Consider the following 25,441-nt stretch of genomic DNA (forward strand, 5'->3'; position numbering starts at 1 on the left):
CTATCTATCTATCTATCTATCTATCTATCTATCTATCTATCTATCTATCTACTTATCCATCTGTCTATTCATCTTCAATTGTAAATCCAGAGACCCAAATCCTATTTTCAGACACCATTTTCTTAACCAGTTGCTTACTTCCTAAATCTGCCATTCTCTTCTGAAAATTTGACTTCATTGGACAGCAGTCAAAAAAAAAATTACCTCTGTCCAAGACTTTGTGATTTTTGTTAGTAAGGGAATGTTTTCCATGTTTCTGTGTATAATTTATACTCGAATCAATCCCTGCAGGTGTGAGGTAGTCATATGATTTAAGAAGTCCTGGGACTGTCTTATCTTAGGTGAGCACTCTAGGAAGACACTAGAACCCTATTATTCTTATTAGTTTTACAAACATCTGCCTCAGTACTGTTCAGGAGAGAGTCACCAACTACCACTACTCACCTCCTCTCCCCATTGCTGTGATTGGAAGAGCCTTTTCACTTGACAACATCTGGATGCATAATATTAGTCCTTGGAGGACAAGCAACTCCTTCTTCCTCAGAGAGTTCAGCTCCCTCCACCTTGGAAAGAACCTCATATTTATTTCTTTGCTCAAAGTGTTCGAACATCCTTTTCTCCTTTCCACTCTGTGCCACATTCTTCTGTCTGCCAGCCTCCTGATGTAGGTCAGGATTCTGCTTTGCCTCTTCAGATTCTTCTTCATCCCCTATCAAATGAGAGAACATTTGTAAGTGCTTAGCTTCATGTCTGGCACATAGTAGACACTTAATAAATTCTCGTTCCTTTTCCCCTTTCCTCCTCCATTATTTTCATATGGAAACCCTTCTTCCATTTTTAAAGTAATGCTTAATTCTTCCATGAAGTCTGGAGAGAGGAGGCATTTATCAAGCTCCTTTGCTCTCTTTTTTTAGGAAAGAGAGTAGTTTGTACTTTGAAAGTAGTAGTAGAAGTATTAATAGTAGCAGCAGTAGTAGTAGTAGTAGTAGTAGTAGAAGTAGAAGTAGTTGTAGTAGTAGTAGTAGTAGAAGTAGAAGTAGTAGTAGTGGTGGTGGTGGTGGTAGTAGTGGTGGTGGTGGTAGTGGTGGTGGTGGTAGTAGTAACAGCAGCAGCAGCAGCAACAGTTGTAGTCCTTGTAGTTGTTATAACAAATGTAAAGCAGGTCTAAACCTGGAGTATTTGTGTAAGACTCTTCTCACTGGTGGAGAAAATAATGACTCTGCCTGAGGGGGCAAAGTCAGCATTAGAGCTTGGAGAGGAGAGATGATCCTCTGAATTTTCATGGGGAGAATCTGAGGAAAGATAAAACAGATTTCAGAAAGCAGATGTAGGGGGAAGCTGGATCCTCAACATGTTCCTGATTTCCAGTTTGTCTTCCTAAAAATTTCAGGAGTTTCCCCTTGGTGTGCTCTCTCTCTCTCCCTTTCCCCCTCTCTCTGTCTCTGTCTCTCTCCCTCCACAATTCTCTTTTCTCATTCACATAGTTGGAGAATTTATTCACTCTATATTTTATGGTGTATTCTAATCTATATAACATCTGATTTATGTTTGCTATCTGTCTGAAGAAAAAGGCTTAGTCATTTTTCCTTTAACATTTTATTTTCCTCCAATTATATGTAAAAACATTTTAAACATTTGTTTCTTAAAATTTCAAGTTCAAATTCTTTTGCTCCTCTACTCCCTCATTGAGAAGGCAAGCAATTTGACATAGGTTATACATGGGCAGTCATGCAAAAGATATTTCTATATTAGTCATATTGTGAAAGAAAATACCTAATCCCCTCCCCCCCAAAAAAAGTAAAGTAAAAAGTGTATGCTTTATCTACATTCAGACTCTATCAGTTCTTTCTCTGGAGCTGGACAGTATTTTTATCATAAGTTCTTCAGAATTGTCTTGGATTATTGTATTTCTGAGAATAGCTAAGTTATTCACAGCTGATCTTTATCAATATTAATGTTACTGTGTACACTGTTCTTCTGGTTCTGCTCACTTCACTCTGCTCATGTTCACTTTGTTCATGTAAGTTTTTTCAGATTTTTCTGAGAGCGTCCCCCTTGCCATCTTGTATAGCACTGTGGTATTCCTTCACAATCATGTACTGCAACTTCTTCGGCTATTCCCCAATTGATGGACATCCCTTCAGTTTCCAGTCTTTGCCAACACTGAAAGAGTTGCTATACATATTTTTACCATATATAGATCCTTTCTGATCTCTTTGGGATACAGACCTAGTACTGATATTGCTAGGTCAAAGGGTTTGCATAGTTTTATAACCCTTTGTGCATAGCTCCAAATTGCTCTACAGAATGGTTGAACTCGACCAACAGTGCATTAGTGTCTCAATTTCCCCATATCCCCTCCAGCATTTGTCATTTTCCTTTTCTATCATATTAGCCAATCTGATAGGTGGGGGGTAGTACTTTGGAATTGTTTTAATTTGCATTTCTCTAATTAATAGTGATTAAGGACTTTTTTCATGTGATTATAGATAGGTTTGATTACTTTGAAAACTGCCTGTTCATATCCTTTGACTATTTATCAATTGGGGAATGGCTCTTGTTTTTTTTTTTTATAAATTTAACTCAGTTCTCTATATATTTGGGAAATGAGACTTTTATCAAAGATACTTGCCTTACATTTTTTCACAGTTATAATTACTAACTGTATATTTTTCTCCATCCTATTTTCCCTTCTTTATCCTATTCTTTCTCTCCTTTCACCCATCCATCCTCAAAAGTGTTTTGTTTCTGATTACCATCTCCCCCTATCTACTCTTCCTTTTATCAGTTCCACCCCCTTCTTTTATCCCCTTCCCCTCCTACTTTCCTGTAAGGTAAGATAGATTTCTATACCCAACTGAGAGTATATGCTATTCCCTCTCTGAGCCAATTCTAATGAGAGTAAGGTTCAAGTTCTTCCACCAGCTTCCCAGTCTTTCCCCCTACTGTAAAAACTCTTTCATGCCTCTTTTATGTGAGCTAATTTATAATACCATTCTACCTTTCTCTTCCACTTTCTCCCAGTGCATTTATCTTTCTCCCTCCTTTTTATTTTTTAGATACTGTCCCATTACATTCAACTCATACCTGTGCCCTTTATCTAGGTATACTCCTTTTAACTGCCCTAACAATGAGAAAGTTCTTAGGAATTACAAGTATCTTCTCATGTAGCAATGTCAACAGTTTAACCTTATTGAATTCCTTATGATTTACCTTTCCTCTTGACCTTTTTATGCTCCTTTTCAGTCTTATATTTGAAAGCCAAAATTTATATTCAACTCTAGTCTTTTCATCAGGAATGCTTGAAAGTCACCTATTTTCATTGAATGTCCATTTTTTTTTCTCTTTTTTACTGAAGGATTATACTCAGTTTTGCTGGGTAGGTGATTCTTGTTTGTAATCCTAACTCCTTTGTCCTCCAGAATATCACATTTCAAGCCCTCTGATCCTTTAATGTAGAAGCTGCTAAATCTTCTGTTGTCCCCACTGTGGCTCCATAATATTTGAATTGTTTCTTTCTGGCTTTTTGCAATATTTTCTCCTTGACCTGGAAGCTCTGGAATTTGGCTACGATATGCCTGGGAGTTTTCATTTTGGGATCTCTGTCAGGAGGTAATCAGTGGATTCTTTCATTTTCTGTTTTACCCTCTAGTTTTAGAATATCAGAGCTGTTTTCCTTGATAATTTCTTGAAAGATGATGCCTAGGTTCTTTTTTTGATCATGACTTTCAAGTAGCCCAATAATTCTTATATTGTTGCTCCTGGATCTATTTTCTAGGTCAGTTGTTTTCCAATGAGATATTTCACATATTCTTCTATTATTTCATTCTTTTGTTTTTGTTTTATTACTTCTTGATGTTTCATAGAGTCAATAGCTTTCACTTGCCCAATTCTAGTTTGTAAAGAATTGGTTTGTTTTCAGTGAGCTTTTGTACCTCTTTTTCCATTGGACATATTCTACTTTTTTAAGGAGTTCTTCAGTGAATTTTGTATATTTGTTGCCATTTGGTCAATCTTGCTTTTTAAGGCACTCATCTCTTCACTGGATTTTGGTGCTTCTTTTTACCATTTGACTTCTGTTTTTTTAAGGTGTGATTTTCTTCAGTATTTTTTGTACTTTCTTTACCAAACTGTTGACTCTTTTTTCATAATTTTCTTGCATCACTGTAATTTCTTTTCCCAATTTTTCCTCTGTCTCTCTTATTAGATTTTTAAAATCCTTTGTGAGCTTTTTCTAGGAATTCTTCTTGGGCCTGAGACCAATTCACATTCTTCTTTGAGGTTTTGGATATAGCAGGTTTGACTTTTGTGTTTTGATCTTCCCTGTCATCATAGTAACTTTCTATGGTCAGAATCTTATCTTCAGGTTTTTTGTGAACCTGTTTTCAGAGCTAGTTCTGGGGTCTGTAAATTTTCAGTTCTTCCAAGGTGGTATAATCTAAGGAGAGGTGTGTTCACTATTCTCTTGGCTTGTGTTCTAGTCTGTGACTGATCACAAGCACTCTTTTCTTCCCTCAACTGTGGCCATCATCCCTGCTACCCTGCAGCTGCAAGTTCTGGTGTGCTGGTGCTCCTCTTCATCCTGGGACTGTGACCCAAGGCTGCTACCTACATCTGAGTATGGGTAATATAATAGAGTCCGGTCCCCAGTGTCAGCAAAGGGACCCCTGTAATTTACTTCTGACCAGTTGTTCAACCCCCTTTTCAGCTGTGAACTGAGAGTTATAGGAGCAGCCACTGCGACCACTGATTTAGTTACCCACAATGCTTTCTGGGGGCTTCCTGTGGTATGGCCTGTACTGGTGCAGCCTACTCTGGACTACACTCCATGCTCATGCCTGTGAGCCTGACTTCTAAGTTGTCTTGGGCTGGGAAATTGTTTCACCTTGTCCTTTTGTGGGTTCTGCCACTCCAGAATTTGTTTGTTATTTGGAGGGGAATTTGGGAGAGCTCAAGTAAGTCCTTGCCTTTTCTCCACCATCTTGACTCAGTACCCCACCCCCACCTCAGTCTCCCATTATTTATTATTTGTGATGGTCTTTTGTGTAACTATCAATGGGTGGGAAAGGATCAAGCTTTAGGACAATCTTGGGGTGGTAACCTTTCCTCTTTAAAGGGATAATGACCAGGAAAGTAGCTTGAACTTAATAAAAATCATTCCCCTAGGCTAGCAATATTTAGGGGTACAATTTTAGCCTAATATCCCATCTCCAGGGAGAGGAGCCAGCCTTATACTTCCTTCTCTTCTTTCTCTTCAGGGAGGATTCAAAGTCTTCCTTGGGGAGGTGTGGGCAAGATTCCTGAGATATCTTATCAAAGATTCCCAACAAACCACATTCAGATAACCTGTGTTGATGGGCACACATAACCTACATGGGAAACACACAGGCACACCCTATGCTAACATTTATATAGTAATTTAAAGTTTGCAAAGTGCATTACATATATTATCTCTTTTGATCCTTAAAACAACTCTGTGAGGTAGGTGCTATCATCATCCCCACATTACAGATGAGGAAACTGAGGCTGAAAAGGAAAAAAGTTCCTGTGACAATCACAGAGAGATCTCTCTCTTAGTCATTGCTGGCCAGATTCTTTCAGAGTCCTCCTTAATAGGCTGATCCTTCATCTGGAAGATGGTCATCTACTTGAGAGCCAGTGAGGCTTCAGAAAGGGTCAAAGAATGATCTATATGGTGTTTGCTGCCTGACAGCTCTGAGAGAGAGGCCAAGAGAGAAACAGAAGTCTATTTACAACATTTTTTGAGCTGACGAAGGCCTTTGATATTCTCAGTCATAAGGACTTATGGAGGATCATGGTAAAATTTGATTTTCCAGAGAAATTCATCAGTATTGTACACCAGTTTCAAGATGGTATGCTTGATTGGATTCTGGATAATGGATGATGCTCTCATACTTTCCCAGTCACCAATGGAGCAAAAAGCAATATCGTGTGCTTGCTCCCATGCTTTTTAACATGATGTTTTCAGTGATATTGTTGGATGCCTTCAATGAGGACTAAACAGCATCAAGGTCATCTACCACACTGATAGTAAATTATTTAACTTGAAAAGGCTACAAGCCAAGACTAAAGTAGAGGGAAAGTTGGTAAGGGACTTTTTGTTTGAAGATTATTGTGCACTCAAAGCAGCCTTCAACAAAGTATGGATCGATTCTCTGTTGCTTGTGCTAATTTTGGCCTAACAATTAGCACGAAGAAAACAGAGGTTCTCCTAAAGCCAGCACCACACCATCCATATGTGGAACCATCAGTTACAGCAAATGGGGAAATTTTTAATGCTGTGGATAAGTTCACTTACCTTGGCAGTATACTTTCCAGGGATGTACACATAGATGATGAGGTTGATGTGCACATTGCCAGAGCTAACTCAGTGTTTGGGAGGCTCCACAGGAAAGTGTGAGAGAGAAGAGGTATTAGACTGACTACCAAACTGAAAGTCTACAGAACTGTTGTGCTGACCTCATTATTTTATGCCTGTGAAATCTGACCTCATTCTTTTATGCCTGTGGAACCTGGACAGTCTACCAGTGCCATGCCAGGAATTGAATTGCTTCCATTTGAATTATCTTAGGAAGATTCTGAAGATCACCTGGAAAGAAAAGTACTAGATCCTGTGGTCCTTTTTTGAGCTAAACTACCAAGAATTCAAACTCTACTACAGAGGCCACAACTCTGATGGGCAGTCTACATTGTTTGAATGCCAAAAGTACATTTGCATAAAAGATTATTTTATGGAGAAATCACACAAGGCAAGTGCTCACCGGGAGTAAGCAATACAGAGATACTCTCAGGATCTCTCTGAAGAACTTTGGAATTGATTGTAAGACATGGGAGACACTGGCACAGGACTACCCAGCACTGTGTGCCCACATCAAAGAAGGCATTGTGCTCTCTGAGCAAAGCAGAATTGTAGTAGCTGAAAAGAAACATGAGATGTACAAATCTAAAGACATCTTCACTCTAAATATTCATATGGACTATTTGTGCCCGACCTGTGGTAGAACCTTCTGAGCTCATATTGGTCTGATCGGCCACAGTCAGACACACTGCATGTTGACCTCAACATAGAGATGTCATTTTGATCCTCTTCAAAAACAAAGGATAACAACATTATTATCTCCATATTATAGATAAGTCTGAGAGAGGTTAAATGACTTGCCAAGGGTCACTTAGCTAGTAGTGTTTGGGTGGGAATTTGAACTCAGGTCTTACAAATTTCAAGTTCAGAATTCTAACTATTACACCCTTCTGCCTCTCAGGGACAATAGGTTAAAGTCACTTGGCTGACACAAATGGAAATGATGCATATCCTGTACAGGTTACTGTAAAATCTTCCCTGTGCTCCATATATTCTAGAAGTAAGATCTTTAGTCCTTTGTCTCTCTTGCTAATAATTACCCTGGAGAACTGCTGTGACAAATTGCTTACAGTGGTGTTCAACTCTGGAGTTATTCTTCTCACCACGTCCTTAGCAACTTGACAGACATATTTAACTTCTTTTCTCCTGTCTTACTCACCTTTTCCTTTGTCTTACTTACCTTTCCAACTTCCTTCTCTTAATTTCACCTCCAGCTCTTCCTCTTTCTCATTGTGTCTTTCTTCTCCTTTGCTCCTCCTTCTCAAAGGTCTTTCTTCTTTAGGTCATTTTTTTTCTCTCCTATTTTAACTTGAATCCTTATTCTTCAGTTTGCATTCTTTTCCTTTTTCACCCCTAGTCAGTCAATGAACATTTATTAAGTGCCTACTAGCTAAGTGACCCTTGGCAAGTCATTTAACCTCTCTCAGATAAAGTTTCCTTATCTGTAATATGGAGATAATAATGGTTGTTATTCATTGTTCTTGAAGAGTACCAAAATGACGTCTCTATGTGTCAGGCACTGGGATAAGTCCTCACAGAGCTCAAATTGCTTACAGTCTAATGGGAGGGACAGCATGCAAACAACAATGTAAAACACACACACATGTGCACATGCACACACACACACGATACATTGGAGATAATAAACAGAGGGGAGACACTAGAATTAAGAAAAATCAGGAAAGGTTTCCTAAAGAAAGTGGAGTTTTAGCTAAAACTTCTCCAGGGGAACAGGAGGCAGAGATGAGGAGGGAGACCATTCCAGGCTTGGGGGATAGCCAGGAAAATGCTAGTGACCCTTCTTGAATTTGAATCATTCTCCTCGAGTCCTTCTGAATTTCTCATCCCCTAAAAGTCTACTGTGGTCTTCTTTGCAGTTCTAAAACCATCCACATCTCTTCCGCAGTTCCATCTCTTTCTTCTCTTGGACAGGAGAAGGATGGTTTTCTCTTGCTAGAGGGTATGAAGCTAGACCATCTTCCTGGTCACATCAGCTGCAGGTCTGATTCTATAATACTCAAATAGCTGTGAATATTACATTTCAATAGTACAGGACTGATTATAGCATTCTCCAACTCAAAAATTTTGGGTGACTTTCTTTTGTCTCTAGAATAAAAATACAAATTTTTATTTTTCAGGTTGGCATTTAAAGCCCTTCACATCCTGCCTCCACCCTTCCTTTCCAGGCTTATTGTATATTATCTCCTTTATGTACTACATATTTCAAGTGAACTGTCCTCTATGTTGTTCCTTACACATGACATTCATCTCCTTTGCCCATGTAATACCTCATATTTAGAACACAATCGCTCCTTCCCTCTGCCTTGTAGAAATATCTAATTTTCTTCAAAGTTTACCCCAATTCCATCTCCTCTTTAAAAGCCTTTCCTAATTCTCAGGGATGGTTTCATTTTTTTATTTTTGGAGGGGGGAAGGCAAAGTAATTGAGGGTAAGTGATTTGCCCAAGGTCACACATTTATTAAGTGTGTCAAGTGTCTGAGGTTGAATTTGAACTCAGGTCCCCCTGACTCCAGGGCTGGTGCTCTATTCACTGTGCCACCTAGATGCCCCATTTTAAATATTTTTATTCTGATTTGATTTTATCTCTATTGTTTAGCCCAGTGCCAGGCACATAGTAGACCCTTAAAAATGAGTGTTTTATTTACTGTTTGTTGAAAGCCTAACTCAAATGTCATTATCTCCTGATTCCTCATATTCCCTAAGTCATTAATAGCCTTTCACCTTCCACCTGGAATGGCATTTTGGTTTGCACTTTTTTATGTATTTATCATGCAATATTGCCCTTTATAAACTAATCAACAAACATTTAAGCACCTTGAGTCTTATTCCCTTTCTAGACTTGAAGGTTCATGAGAATAATAACCATATCTTATCTAAATTTTGCATCTGCTTTGGCACACAGCAGTGGAGATTATTCTCATAAAAATTTTTGTAGATGGAAACATAGGCATTCATCACTTTTTGGCGGTTAATAATAGGGTTTGAGACTTTTCCCCAAGGTAAGTCAGATGTTTGCTGACCAGGTTGCCTTCTCTTTTAGTCTCATTGTGGCAATTAATTTATGTTGATTATACTTATGTGTAAAATTGTTAGAGTCAGTGTCCGTATCGTTGATATTGTCAGTTTCCCATTTTTGATTGCCAGTTTCTAGTGTAACGACAGACCAGGGCTGCCTGCGGAGATGGGACACCCTCTCTCATTACTCGTGTACAGATAATGTTTAGTCCTAGGGGAGTCTGACTTCCAGAGAAAAGGGCCAGAATCTTTTCCTCATTTCCTCTGGCTATTTATTCTCCCACAATCAACCACAACCTCAGAGAAAATCACTTAAAGACAACTTAGGTTTGGGGTCTCAAGGCTTGAGTTTTCCCAAAGATGAGAAGGATACTCATTGTACAGTGTAGATAGGTATATAATAGCTATTGATTTTTACCACAAGGAAAAAAATGTATAAAACCCAAATGAGTATGCATTGACAAAATCTTAAAACATGAAAAAATAACCTATTATGTTCCTGTTGTTCTCTCCCAAAAGTTTGATACTTAAAACATCAAAACGAGACACAAATTTTTTATAAGACTGCTGAGCAGCCAGCTTCACCTTACCTGTCCACCTCCACCTTCCTCAAGCTCCATGTTTTTGACAAGCCAGTCTTGACCTGGGCTCATCATCCTGGATTCATCCAAAAACAGTGCAAATGCAGAAAAATACCTTCTGCTGTTGGTTAGCTCTAACACACTGAAGGACCCATAGGAGTTGCTTATTTCTTGAAATCACAAGGTTGTCTACATAGGCTAGAAATATCCATCTTGTGATCTTTGTTTGGTCATCCACACGTTAGGAAATGAACATAAAGAAGCAGTTGGATTGCCTGGAGTCCCCTGACTCCCATTGCCTGAAAGTCTCAGTAGCCCATGTGCTGTTTATTTGGTTTTGGAGGCAGTTGGGGTTAAGTGACTTGCCTAAGGTCACACAGCTAGTAAATGTCTGAGGCTACATTTGAACTTCTGATTCCAGGATTGGAATCTGCACTACCTCGCTGCCCCTAGCCCATGTACTTATTGCCATATGTAAGCAGCCACCATAATGGTTGGGGTGAGTGAGAAGTGGGCTGTCTTACTGTCCTTATGGGAAGTCCAAGGGAGAGTCTCTCATTATCTTAACAAATGATAAGAGAGATTGAGCACCAGAGGACAGAGTCATTCCTTTTAAGTTCTGATGAAAGGGTCTCTCTTGCTGGCTCATTATCCAGCCCTCTTTGTTCTAACCCCTTCCCCTGCTGCTGTCAGGGGAGCCATGAGATTACTTTATCATCCCAAAGTATTTCAGTGATGACTACAGGTGTTCCCAAAGTACCCAGAGCAACACAGATCAGTTCATTTAATAGTTCAGGAGGAGGGGGAGGTAAGGGGGGAGAAGGAGAAGGAAAAGAAGGAGGAGAAGGAGAATAAGAGGAGGAAGAACCATTCCCCAGTAGATAAGAGGTCAGAGATACGTATAAATGTAGTTTTAAAAAGACATACAATTTATGAGGGTGTTATTAGATTTGACGACATAGTAAGATTCTTTCTCTATGAAATCTTTGAGTTCTAAGGATCATAAAGAAAAGATATCAGATACAGCACCCTTTGCAAAGTGGGAGTGGTTCTTCCTGTTGCAAATATAAACATCGCTAAAATAAATTCAGTTGTGATGTTCTCCTATAAGACTAATTTTTTCATTGTTTTAGATAAGACATTTATGAATTCATTGTTAATGACAACTAAGTTTATTGTCCTCTGAGTCAAATACAAGTCATCAACCCCATAAACAAGGTCATATGAGATCCTGTTAGACTTCCAATGTGCCAAGGTCAAGATACTGAAGAAAGTGGTTCTATGGCACCAGTGAGGCCAGCCAGGTAGTCCATTCACCCTGCTCCTGAAGGGATATGGCTTTATGCATACACTGATTATAGTAGCTGGTAATTTCTGGAGTCTGATCATGATGACCAGAGGTTAAATTGCCAGTTGTCTTTTTTATTTCTTTTGTGTGGGGGTCAATTGATGAGAACTATGATCCAATCAATTACTTTCATGTTTGCCCCACATGTGGCAAAAGGGATCTAGGTTACATTTTGCTTGTCATAATTTACTTTGCTAATGCTAATGTCCCAACCCAAAGTTGCCACCTTTACAACATACACTGTGAACCCTGCCAGGACACAAGCCATGTCTTATTTAAGATGTATCCCACCAGTATAGTACTGGGAACATAATAAGTGCTTTGTTAATGGTAACTGATCTTTTTTAGTTTGTTTTTTGTCAAATAAATCCAGGCAAACAGCACCCTAGACAGCTGAGAATGGTGGCCACTAACTTTTCCACCTACAAATACACTGGCCACAATGGATCATGAGCAAGTTTTATAATTCATAAAATCAATTCAGACTTAGCTTCTCAGCTATTATGCTATCAGAAATCCAAGCATCAATAGCTTAGAATAAGAAAAAGCATTTAATTGGCTGAAATAAATATGAAATATTAAAAACATTCACATCATCTATTCCCCAAATGAACATATTCACTTACAAATGTATATTGCCTACGAGGTGGTCAACAGGAAGATTTTAGGCTTTAGAGAAATCTGCCTTGTGATTTTTCTCAAGTTCATATGTAATTATGTCATACCCTTATTCAACAGACTTCACTGGCTACCTATTGTCCCTAGGAAAAAATATCAACTCTGGCTTTTAAAGTCCTTATGCTCTGGCATTTCCTATCCCACATTTCTGACTTTGTTATGCATCACCTTTTAGACTCTCTGTGATCCAGTCAATCTTACCTTCTTTCTGTTCCTCACATGTGGTGTCTCTGGGACTTTACACTTGCTGTCTGCCATTTCTGGAATATGTGCTCTCTTCGTCTCCACTTCCTTAAAGATGTAGCTCAAAGTACCACCTTCTACAAAATGATGTTTTTGATATGCTTAACCTTCCCTCAGAAAGACTTTGCATTTAATTAGCTTGTATTTATTGTACATTGTATTTATTAGGGGCTGCTAGGTGGCACCATAATAGTGCTGGACCTGAGCCAGGAGACTCATCTTCCTGAGTTCAAATCTGGCCTCAGACATTTCCTAGCTGTGTGACCCTGGGCAAGTCATTTAGCCCTGTTTGCCTTGTTTTTTTTTTTAAGCAATTGGAGTTAAGTAACTTGCCCAAGGTTACACGACCAGTTTGTGTGTGTGTGTGTGTGTGCGTGTGTGTATGTGTGTGTGTGTGTGTGTGTGTGTGTGTTAAGTATCTGAGGCTGGAACCGATCCCGGGTCCTCCCAACTCCGGGGCCGGTGCTCTTACTCATTGCACTACCTAGCTGCCCCATTTGCCTTGGTTTGCTCATCTGTAAAATGAACCTGAGAAGGAAATGGCAAGCCACTTCAGTAACTTTGCCAAGAAAACCCCAAGTGGTGTCACGAAGAGTTGGACACAACTGAAAAGTGACTGAACCGAGACTGAATTCATTGTGTATTTATTCTACATATGTCATGTATATATTTATCTAGGTATGTACTTGCTTTTTTCTAGATATACTATAAGTTTCATGGGAACGGGGATTATTTAATTTATTGTCACTATATCCTTAGCACCTAGCAAAATGCCTGGTGAATAGTAGTAGGCACTTAACAAATGCATATTGTTTTGTTGTTTGAGTGTCTTGTGTTTCTACTGAAAACAAAACAAAACAAACCAACCAAAATAAACCACTTTTTTTCCTGTCTCCATCCCCATGGTGGTAGGGTGGACAGAGTGCCGGGCCTGGAGTTAGGACCTGAATTCAAATATAACCTCAGATACTAGATATGTGACCTCAAGCAAGTCATTTAAGCTCTGTCTGCCTTGGTTTCCTCATATGTAAAATAGGGATAATAAAAGCATCTGTCTCCTGGGGTAATTGTGAAGATCAAGTGAGATAATATTTGTAAAGCCCTTAGCTAGTACCTGGTACACAGTAAGAGATATATAAATGCTTATTGTCTCCCCTCCCCTCTCCTATCTTTCTCTCTCTCTGTCTGTCTCTGTCTCTCTCTTTTCTTTTGGCAACTGATATGGATGTCTGCTGAAGCCTCTTTGGGAAAGGAATTTTCCTTTGTATGCTCCACAAAGTACTCATTATTCCATTTAGATTCCAAAGCCTTGCCCTGTGCCTTCTTCCATGCTGATAACTCACCCCCCAGCTCTCCCTCTATCACCACATTGACTTCACAGCTGTTTAAACCTCCTACCTCTTGCAACAAAAATCTTTGCCTCATGATGCAATCACCCTGTACCTAAATGCAGTCTTAGGGGAAATGGAATCCTGAGAAACTTCTCTCACAAATTGATCATTCTCTGGGCTTGGATGGAAAATGGAAAATAAACTCTGATGGTAAATTTGGCTCTTTCTTTCCCATCTTTATCATGCTGCTTCAGGAACATTCTTTCCTTCACTATGGTTCTCTGCAACGTTTCAGCAGAAACTGCTCTCTCCCTCTACCATCTTCTGTGGGTTCACATCTCCTCTCTTCCTGGAAATATTTGTAGCCATAGTTTCTGATTACATTAGAATGTTTGTTTTGTTTCTTTTGGAGGGGGAAAGGCAAGGCAATTGGGGTTAAGTGACTTGCCCAAGGTCACACAGCTAATAAGTGTCAAGTGTCTGAGGCCACATTTGAACTCAGGTCCTCCTGACTCTAGGACAGGTACTCTATTCATTGCATCACTTAGCTGCTCCCTATTAGAAAGTTTATAATGTCATCTAGGGTTTAGGAGCTCAGAGAGGGGAAAGCTGAAACTCCACAGTCAGCTCTTCACTCATTCATACATAATCAGGGTCTTTCTGCCTTTATGGATAAATGATATGCCCCCTTCCTTGGTATTATTTGTCCTTCCAGAGCAAGGGTTGGCAAATGTTTTCTGTTAAGAGCCAAAAAGTAAATATTTTAGGTTTTGTGGGTCAAAAGGTGAAATTGAAGCTATTATGCAGATATTTCTATAACAAGAGAATAAACACATTTCTACAAGTTTTTCATCCATAAAGTTCAAGATATAATAATAATTGAGCATCTATCTACTTTTGTAATAAAGGTCTTTATTTTTTAGTTTTCAATACTTGCTTTTATAAGATTTTGAGTTCTAAATTCCCCCCTCTCTTCTCTTCCCTGTCCCCAAGATAGCATACAATCTGATATAGGCTATACATGTATGATCATATTAAACATATTTCCACATTAGTAATGTTGTAAAAGAAGAATCAGAATAAAATGGGAAAACTGTGAGAAAAAAAAAACCAAACAAACGACAAAAGAAAAAGAAAATAGTATGCTTCTATCTGCATTCGGACTCCATAGTTCTTTCTGTCGATATGGAGAGCATTTTCCATCAGGAGTCTTTTGGGGTTGTCTTAGATCCTTGCATTTCTCAGAAGAGCTAAACCTAAGGAAGTCAGTCATCGCTTAATGTTGCTGTTACCGTGTACAATGTCCTCCTGGTTCTGCTTACTTCACTCAGCATCCATTCGTGCAAGTCTTGAATGGAATCCTTCTTGAGGGGATAACATTAACCTTAATTGGGATTTGTGTTCCCTATCATCAAAGTCAATTATAATTGTTTGTCTGTTAATACTGTTGTTCATCTGTTATAGCTACTGGAGCAGTTAGGTCATGCAACTAACGGGGGCTGGAGTCCGGAAGAGCTGAGTTCAAATTCAGCCTTAGATACTTACTAGCTGTATGACTGTAGGCAAGTCACTTAACTATGATTTGCCTCAGTTTCCTCATCTATAAAATGGGGATAATAATAGCACCTATCTCCCAGGGGTTGTTGTGAGGATCAAATCAGTCAATATTTGTAAAGAATTTAGAACCAGGCCTGGAACACAATAAGCACCATATCATTGTTCTGTAGTTGTTTTAGTCCTGTTCTATTCTCCACAGACCCATTTGGGGTGTTCTTGGCAAAGATACTGAGTGATTTGCCATTTCCTTCTCCAGCTCATTTTATAGAGGAGGAGCTGAGCCAAATTAAGGTTAAGTGACTTGCCCAGGGTCACACAGCTAATATGTGTCTGAGGCTGGATTTGAACACAGCTCTTCCTGACTCTCATTTTATCACCTAGCTGCCCAAGTACTCTATAAATATTAGCTATTATTATTAATACTGATCTCTAATGAAATTTTTATGTATTTCAAATTTGAAAACATCTTTTCACACAGATAGGCATTGCCAAATACTGATATCAATCTGTGAGCATATGATTTTAATTAAGCATATTCATCACTTAGAAGGCACTTAGAGAATCCCATTAGAGTCTTCTCTTGATATTTGCTTTTTGGTATATCATTATTGCAGATTAGTTACTTCCAATTAAAGGCTAGGTAGAAACTCCTTAATTAACAGTTAAATGGATTTTGAAATATGGAAATGTCTTTTTCACTAGAATTGAGATCCAAAATATGCTGTAGGAACTATAACTTGGAAAAATCTATTTGCTGCAAATTTGTGTGGGAATGGAGATTTTACTTCTTGCTTTAACTTTTCACAACACAAGGAATACATAAAGCATCTTGACATTACTTGTGATTCAACTTTTGTTGAATTGACTCTCCCACCGTACGTCTCTCATGCAAGAGCTAGTTTTGCTTTGTGATTTTTGGTTGAATTCACTAAGAAACAGCATTCAGTCTGCAGCAAAATCTAATTTCCAAAGCTTTTCAGTTTTTCATAATAGTAGTTGTGGGCGATTCTTTTTGTTCAGAAAAAATTTCAGTCTTTTCTCTGAGCTAACTTTTTTACCTCTTTTTTTGTATTTTGAGATGATGGATATGCATTAGTAATAAAAAAAAATAAAATGAGTGTCTCAATACGGTAATATACAGGGCATTTGGAATGCTGTGGAGTAATCTAACTATTCATTGCAACGCCCAGTGTTAGGAGCTGCCACGGGATGAGAGCGCCACCTACCGTCTGTCCCATCTACTCCACTCTGCCCTTGTAGCTGCTTTCAAGGACATTTACAGAAATAAATGAAGGTGGCTATATACAATTCCCTGTTCTCCTCCCCTTATGAATAGTAATTAAGCTTTATTAATTGCTACCCCTGTGTGGACTCTGTTGTTCTTCATCTGAATTCTTCAGAGCTACATGGGTACAGGTCATTCTCTTTGGCTGCCACCCACCAGGGAGACACAAGATGGCGGGGGCATCTCATCTTGCTAAGTGAGGACCGATTCTACAGAATGACCAGTACTTTTAGCTTACACTGGGGCTTGTGGTAGCTGGCAATTGGGAAGGGCCAGTTAGGATGCACTAGAGTTCAATTGTGGGTCAAGTTGGGGAAGAGGACAAACCCTATTAAGACCCCTTTACCCTGGATAAACTTGTTTCTGAATGGTCATTTCCCTGGTTGTCCCCACAATGTTGCAACATTATATCGAGAATATTGTCCACAGACATTTTTATTGGTTCCCCAGACCCTGGAAAGTTCTGCCTGGGCAAGTGTAGTCCAATTACTGTCAGAGAAAATTGTTCTGGGTGCATAGTTCTGGGGTCCTCAGAAGGAGCTTTCTCTATGGAAGTACAGAAGGCAGAGCCAGAAGCAGAAATAGAGATGAAGATGGATTTTTTTTTTAAAAGGTTGCTGATGGTTGTAGCAGAAGTTACAGCTAGGTGGTTCAGTGGATAGAGTGCTGGGTCTAGACTAGGAAGACTCATCTTCCTGAGTTCAAATCTGGACTCAGACACTTACTATCTGCACGACTCTGAAAAAGCCACTTAAATCTCAGTTTCTTCATCTGTCAAATGAGCTAGAGAAGGAAATGGCAAACCACTCCAGTATATTTGCCAAGAAAACCCTAAATAGAGTCATGAAAAGTCAGACACAACTGAAATGATTGAATAACAACAACCAATATGGCAGTACTAGCCTAACTAATAATACCCTGCTAGTGTTTGTACAACTATAGGCCTCGGCATTGACTTTTTCAGTTAGGCTAAGTAGACTTCTCCTTATCCCATGATCCTTCCAACTTTACTAGGGGGCCAGGGTGAGCTATTTATTTATTTATCCCTTATACCCTAAATCTCCAGAAATAGATGGGCTACTTCAGTAAGGTCTAGCTCACGCTCATGATACTCTGGGAAATTTAATGCAATTGATCTCATAATAACCAAAAAGCCCCCAGCTAGGACAAAGGCTCATGCATATATTTTATATTTTCTTTCTCTTTTCCTCAAGATCAAAACCCAATAATTCTATTCAAGTTTCCTTAAAGTACCATGGTACCCCGTGGTGGCAGCTGTTTGAAGCTGCATGGAGAATGCATTAATCTTCCCCTTTTAAATATGATTACAATGAAAACACTGTATCTTAGTATTTGGCATTCCTCAAGAATAATCTGTGCTGACTAGCTACTCCAATGAAAGCTGAGAAACTTTCAGGCCCTTGGAGAAATGCTGATTTAATACTTCTGTTGGCCTTGGATTAGCTACAAACTAATGGATGAAAGCCCTTTTTATTCCAAAATTTGAATGAATTATTTGACCCTTTCAATATTTTCTGCCATTGGCACAACTCTTTTTTTTATGGATATTAAACATTATGTAGCCTACAGAGGGTTGTCTTGCCTATGTTTTCTCCAGGCATCACCAAGGAGATCAGCTGTGTTAGGGCAACAATCTCATGTTTTCCTACTTGACTCCCTTGGGGAGTTTTGCTCTGGGATTGGTAGAGGAACTAAGACTGATAATCCACCTTCTCTCTCCCCATCTTTTGAAATTATTGTGAGACAAAAAGGAGGAAGCAGAGAGGGATGAAGTGGAGTCACGGTTGCCATGGAAATGGCAAAGGGTCTGAAGCCAATGAGGTTACCAGTATGGGACTCCAGATCCAAGACAGTTTGAGAAAATGAAGTTTAAGGCATGTTGGGGGCAACTCTTACATAGCTGTAATCTATCTGAACATTAGACCAAAGTCTTCACTTTCCTTTCTTCCTTCTTCTCCCTTGCTCCTGAGGAAACAGGAGCCTGAAATCTTATCCTACCCCATTCCCATCTGTCTTTTTTTGAAATGTATTTACCCTTTTCTGTATATTTATTTTGTTTCTTAAGCATCAAATGTGACAAGCTGTTTTCCATCTCTATTGCTAAACTATATATTTCATTGTTTGAATAGAGTATTGAGATGGATGATTGGGAATGCCTGGGAAGGGAAAGAAAGCTTTTAAATGAGAGTATTTTGCCAGAGTGAAATCTCTGGCTGGGGCCTGGAGTTAGAAGGGTCATTTAGAAGTCATTTGTTTTTGCAACTTCTTAGAGCAAAGAAAATTTTTAAATATTACTGGGATTTTTGAGTTAATGATGCATTTATTAAATACTAAAAGATGCTGTTCTAAGTGCGATCCACTCCTTCTGAATTGGTCAGATGGAGCTGTAGGTGAGGTGGAAGTTTTTTAATTAGAGCCTCTTGTAAACGGTAGTTCCTGTACAGTTTTGAGGTCCAGACCCCTGGAATGGTCCAGTCACATTCACTGAGGCTGTTCTTTTTTTTTTTCCTTTATACAGAGGCCTGATGCTTCTGTAAGAGTTAATGTCCATGCATCAGCCCTGGTCATAAAATATTAGGGCTTTCTAAGAAATCATGCTTTATCTTCCTCATTTGACACAGGCCCCACTGAAAGCAACTGCTCATGAATACAATGAGGTATGGGCAAGGATGTACTGGCAACTGTTTAACAACCAGCTTTCCAGAAAAAAAAAAAAACCCACAACATACATAGGACACACTTTTAAGTGTGAGCTGCATTGTTTCCATTTTCTCCATCACTTTCTTAAATTTAGATAATCGACAAAACAATAATTCAAGTCCCGATTTGTAGTTTACTGGTTGAGGTGTAAACATTCACACTTAATATTTGATCATTAATATTTATGAGCCGTTTGGAGGTCGCCCCAGCACACCCCCCACTTGGGTATAGTAGAAAGTACTTTCTAGAATAAAGGCATCTGGTCCAACTAGCTTTCTGTGTGAACTTGGTCAAAGTAGTTTCTCTGGAGTTCACGTTCCTCATCTGTAAAGAGAAAGTCAGAAGAATCAGGAGCCTTTAATTTTTTTCTTCCATCACGTGCCCCTTTGGCAGTCTGGTAAAGCCAATGGACCCCTTCTAAGAATGATGCTTTTAAATACATAAAATGAAACATGTAAGATAACAAAAAAAACCCAATTATATAAACTCAGATTTGAGGCTGTTGCTATTTCAGTCATGTTTGACTCTTCATGGCCTCATTTGGGGTGTTATTGGCAAAGACACTGGAGTGGTTTGCCATTTCCTTCTCTGTAAGCAGCCACTACCTTTCCCAACCGAAGGGCCAGCTCTAGGTTGTATTCTCAGGAGGGACTGAAGAGACCAGAGATGAGGGAGAGAAATGACTTATAGTTTATTCTAAAATGGCGGGGGGGGGGGCACAGGCAGCCACTAGGATGAAGAAAGCTGGCTCTTTATATAGAGCATGATTCAGGCATGAATTCCTTGTGCCTGGGGAAGGTGAACCAATGGAGGGGAGCTGAACCAGCCATGTCAGCTGTGGCTCATCAAGTGAGCGGTCTTGTGAGAGATGTCCTTGTGAGTCAGCAACTGGACTGTGGCCCTCAGCACCTCCTCATCTCCCAAGGGCACAGAGAGGCCTCTGAACCAAGAGGCCCCGAGGCAGTTCCTGATTTCCTATGAGACCAGAGGCACTTGGAACTCACATTGTCCCATCCAATTCCCCCTTTTTGTTTTTGGAGTATCAGCCTGAATCATTGCTAAGTTATTATAAAACATTTTAGCCAATCAGAGGAGGGTCACAAAACAATCATGTGCCCACCGCTATTTCATCCCCCAGGGCCACCATGGCTTTGGTGAAATCCATCCATATTTTACACATGTTCTTAGCCAGGTTCTCCACAAATTGGGCCTGTACAAGTTGATCCTGCATAGTTGATACAAACATAAGAGAAATAGAGGAGGTTATAAGATTGTCCCATAACTGCCATCACCTTCCAAAGTCCTGTCCAAGAGCGGCCCTTCTGGGGTACCCACATGGGTAGAGGAACAGAGTCGTAACTGGTATGGTTTGTCAGGTGCCAAGATTGGAGCTCACTGTGCTTTGTCGTTGCGAGTCCTCCAGTGAGTGGCACAAGTCTTTAGCAAAGGAGTGGGTTTTACAAACTGGGCTTCCCCTGTACCCTGGGGAAAAGAGGAATTACAGGGCCTTCCCTGTATCCTAAACATTGTGTAAGCCCATTCCAGGTCAACGACCTCCTCCCCCCAAACTACCACCCTCGGCCAGGGTGGCTCCAACATCATTGGGCCATCTGTGTTGTTTGGCATGAGCAGGTGGTGAGATGGCGAGTGTGGTGAAGGCAGGCATAGCCTGGCCCCCCAGGTTATAAGGGCATAGAGGCCCTCCCAATTACCAGCAGGTGTTCTCCACATAACCTGTCTTTGCATCAGATTTTAGGTCTTATACGTCTGTCTCCCCCTTTTTGTTTTTTGAGATAGTCTTTTATAGTACGATTGGCCCGTTTGACAGTTAATTGTAGTGGGGAGAGGGATGGAGAATATATGGGTGCAGGCCATGAACCATAGATAGCATCAGTGAAAACATTTGGGCCCTTGACAGGTTTCATTGATGTCACCCTCAGTTCTATTCATGGCCAATTTGTTATTAAGGACAGTGTTCTTAAGCTACTGCCTGCTTGTAAATCTCCAAGGCCTAAAAGCTCTGCCCAGCCTGGTTGAGTAGCTGCTATCCAGGAGTCAGGTCTGCCTTCTCTGTCATATCTATTGATATCTTCTTAAGGTGAGCCTTAAGTAGTTAAAAAAAAAACAACAAAAAACCTCTTCTTCAAATTTAAATTTGTCCTGATGTCAAGGCCAACTGTTAGAAATCTTTTTAATATTTTGCAACTTTCTTAGTAAGTTAGGTTCATTATTTAGGAACTACATAACTAAAACAAGTCCCCTTCTCAGGCTGAATGACCTTGCCTCTAGAGAAAGTTTCCTTGGCAGTTTTACAAAATAAGAATAACTGAGAAGAATTAATCCGAATAAAGTTTTTTTCACTAGTTTCCTCCTTTCTACACATAGTAATCAATTTTAGGTTTTAGCATTTAAACAATAAAGCAGCTTAGGTAATAATTTACATAAGTTATAGCCAAATTGTTTTAGTTGTAGTTTCCTTTTAACTATAGGTACAGATGTAAATAACTGGTTTCCTACATAGCATATATTAACATAAAATGTTAAGTGACATAACTGTTTTTACACAATTTTTTTCTCTATTTTTTTCATTGCAAGAAAATTCAAATTAAAAATTTTCCTATCTAACACTATTTTTGGCCTATAATGATCCCCACATGACATTATGACATCAATTTTATTTTCAAATCATCACTTGCAAAAATTAATGATAAAAATTGGGCTTATCAAGAGCAGAGGTTTTTCTCCTCTCCTCCTGGCGGCAGAGCTTGATAGTGGATGTAGGGGTTTGAATTGGAGAAGTCTACCTGCTTGCTTAAAGGTGTGGGCTTCAAGGTGCCTCAGGGCTGTTGCCAGTGGGGTCCTGGATGACTTTACTGTGTTTCCTCCCTTTTGCCAGCTCTAGGTTGTATTTTGGGGAGGGTAGCTTAAATTCCCTATTAATCTTTAGCACTCTCTTTTAGCCTAATCTGGGATGAGAGGCTTTAATGAATTTTGTAAAAATGTTTTCATCCAATTTTAATTTGTACTTTAGTGTTATATTTATTCTTGAAAATTTCTTAGAGAGTGAAAAACTTTCAACCTGCCACTTAGAGGGATTGAGACTCTGGAAATTCCCCAGATGCATGCTTTTGTCCCACTTCCCCGAAAAACTAGGGAGTTTGAAGCATTCACCTTTTTAAATGTTTCTTTATCAGATTTTAGCAACAAGTTAGGAGTGACACTAATTCACGGTTCACATTCCCTAAAATAACCAGAATAAGTTCAAACTGATTTTTAGTAGCATTCTAATACACAAAACTTTTTCTCTAACAGGTGTATCAGCAATGCCATATTCACAATGCCTATAGAGATTACAAATATGCTGATATAATTATCCATTACAAAATACGTCATGTTTGCCATATGAGGAAATAAACTAGAAAATTTATTAAGATACCAAAAGACTGAGTCCCAAAACCAGAAAGTGAAAGCCATCAGAGTAGTTATGATATTGGCACAGGTAGATAAAGTAGAAAGCACCCACATTTTCAAGCCTTTAAAACAGAACAGGCTACCTCAGGCAAAGGTCCTCCTCTCCCCACACACAGCAACCACCCAGCGTCCTGGAAGCGCGCTCCCAGCAGCTCCGGCCCCTGGCAGTCCTCAGCAGGAGTCCTTAGCAGAAAGTCCTTAGCAGTCCTAACTCAAAAAGGGCTTCGCGCTGCCACTGCCTCTGCTGCTGCCGCCGTCACCACCACCGCCAGCCAACGCAGGAACGCTAGCTTGGCTTCCGCTTCCTCTTGCTCCGCCCCTTCCTGCTACATCAGCAAGTCCAACGGGGCATGGAAGATCTTTAAATCCCATAACCCTTACAACAGGTGAGGCAGGAAAGGGTGAAATGCTTGTCTGTTTGCCTCTTTGATCTGAGGGAAAAAGTCCCTTATCTTATCTCCTTGTCAGCACCCAACTTGGCCAGAGTTTAGTGTGAGAAAGAGATCATGAAGCTTTTAAAAACCTTAAACCTATTCATGGAAAGTTCCTTGGTCCAGCTGCATTTTAAATCTTACGGAATGACAAATTACTCTCACTCATTCCCACAAAGACACATAAACAAAAGAGAGATACAGAAAATAACAGAATGGATCCAAAAGCTTACAGAAATAGAAGGAGATCTCTTGAAAAAATTAAACAGTTGCTGGCTCTCCAGGTAGCAGTGGAAGCCAGGTAAGACTTACTTGATAATATTAGAGACAGCTGTATCACACTGAAGTGTTTCGACTCCTTTGGCACTTTCCTTTCTGATGTTAAACATATCATTAATATATTCCATAGAAAAAAGGCAGAAATGGTGAAATACTGGAGTCCCTTTTCCATAAATCTCTCACTCCTCTGTCTCTTGGCTGGTTCCCAATTTTCTTTTACTATTCCTTTTAACAGTCTTGGATAATCTCAGTCTCCACCTTCACTCTGCACCTGCTCCTGACAACCTTTTACCAAGACCAGGCTCACCTGCTTACTGTTTCTAGTCCCTCACCTACCATTTAACTTGGTGACTCTTTTAGCCCTAAAACTGCTAAAAGCTTTCCCTAGAGGGCCCAGTCCGTATTTAGCCTAAAGGGTGAAACTTTATATGCCAAATCAATGAATGTTTTGATGTGTTTAAGCTGCATTGTTCCTTGTTTCTGTTTCTTCTACATGCAACAGGTATTCTAATAAGACTAGCAATGGGGCTGCCTTTATCTATGCCCCAGGACAACCAAGGAATAAGTGGTAGTGGGAGAAATGAGCAGGAAAGGAACATGAATGTTAGTTCATTTGTTAGTTATTAGTAAATATAGTAAAAATTAGTAAATAATGTTAGTTATTTGTTAGTTCCGTTTCTTGAAATGGAATAAATGTTAGTTCCATTTCTTGAAATGCCCTGGCTTCCCGCATTTGAAGCAACTTCCTTTAACCTTTCCTGTAGGTGTTGCTACTAAGGTGGACGACAGCTCAGCTTTGATACACCTGTGAGCCCACTTTTTCACATCTTTGTATCATTTCTTCTATAGAAGCATCTTTCCTAAGCCCCCGCATAGCCCTTTTACAATGGGCTTTGGCGTTTTCCCTCAATAAAGTTTTAGCGTTTTCTCTGTACCCTCTACTTCACCCATAGCACGTGCCACCTCCTCCTGCATTCTGGCCACAAAATCTACAAAATCCTCCTTGGCCTTTTGTCTTATCTGTGTGAAGCCATGTCTCTCAGCCTTTGCAACCAGAATTCTGCTCCAAGCCTAAGGAGCACACCTAGAGATATTCAAATAAGCTTCCTCAGTGAAACCCAGCTGCTGAGCCACTTCAGCCTGAGGGCCAGGGCTGGTCTGTTGTTGGAAGACAATTTGCCTATTAGGCCCTGGAGCTAAAGGGATGGCAAGCAGCCTACATTGTTCTGTAAATTCTACCTTCTAGAACTCGCAGGCTGGTCCGCTTGTCCCGGTGTCATTATCTCTGGCGCCTGGGCTTTCCCTTCTCTGCTTTGCCCGGCATCGTGAGTGTATAGCTAAATTTGAGAGGTCGGGATACAGAGGTCTATAAACTGGAAGGGGCTGCCGAGGCCATTCTTCCTCTCTCTCCGGGGATGGATCCCTGCTTGAGCTGCCTTCGCTAGGAAGGGATGGACCCGTTTGACGGACCTCACTCCCATTTCCTCCAAAGGCATCTCTTACTAGGTGGTATAAGGCCCCGAAAAAGGTCTCTCCCCTGGTCTCGCTATGCTTATTTTTTGTCCCATACTCACTGTTCTCCAAGCCCTTTGCCAGTTCTGGTACTGCACAACTTTTGCTCGGGTATCCGCTTCTCGAGACTCTGGAAACAGAGGTGTTTGTACCCCGAGTATCTCGGGGCGCATTGGCGTGATCCTGGGGTCCTTCTTCGTCCCCACCTGTCCCACGTTCGGGCGCCAGCTGTAAGCAGCCGCTACCTTTCCCAATCTAAGGGCCAGCCCTAGGTTGTATTCTCAGGAGGGATTGAAGAGACCAGAGACAAGGGAGAGGAATGACTTACAGTTTATTCTAAGATGGTGGGGCGCACAGGCGGCTGCCGGGAGGAAGAAAACTGGCTCCTTACATAGAGCACGATTCAGGCATGAATTCCTTGTACCTGGGGAAGGTGAACCAATGGAGGAGGGACCGAACCAGCCGTGTCAGCTGCTGCTCATCAAGCCAGCGGTCTTGTGAGAGACTGGGCTGTGGCTGGCCCTCAGCACCTCCTCATCTCCCTCTGCACGGAGCAGCCTCTGAACCAAGAGGCCCCGCGGCAGTTCC

General features: G+C 40.2%; 1 protein-coding gene across 1 annotated transcript in view; it reads left to right on the plus strand.

Annotated features, from left to right (window-relative positions):
- LOC138162243 (disintegrin and metalloproteinase domain-containing protein 30-like) overlaps positions 1-25,087 on the plus strand; it is a 35,240-nt gene extending 10,153 nt beyond the window's left edge. Inside the window, exons 3-7 of the mRNA XM_069089274.1 lie at positions 1,043-1,153; positions 4,482-4,624; positions 4,709-4,840; positions 24,588-24,666; positions 24,938-25,087. Of these exons, the coding sequence (XP_068945375.1) occupies positions 1,043-1,153; positions 4,482-4,624; positions 4,709-4,840; positions 24,588-24,666; positions 24,938-25,087 (615 nt within the window). The remainder of the gene's footprint in view (positions 1-1,042; positions 1,154-4,481; positions 4,625-4,708; positions 4,841-24,587; positions 24,667-24,937) is intronic.
- The last annotated feature ends 354 nt before the right edge of the window (positions 25,088-25,441 follow it).

This window comes from Petaurus breviceps, unplaced genomic scaffold, assembly GCF_028583685.1.
Source record: "Petaurus breviceps papuanus isolate PSGF00001 unplaced genomic scaffold, PetGlider_PUasm1.0 186, whole genome shotgun sequence".
Taxonomy (NCBI): domain Eukaryota; kingdom Metazoa; phylum Chordata; class Mammalia; order Diprotodontia; family Petauridae; genus Petaurus; species Petaurus breviceps.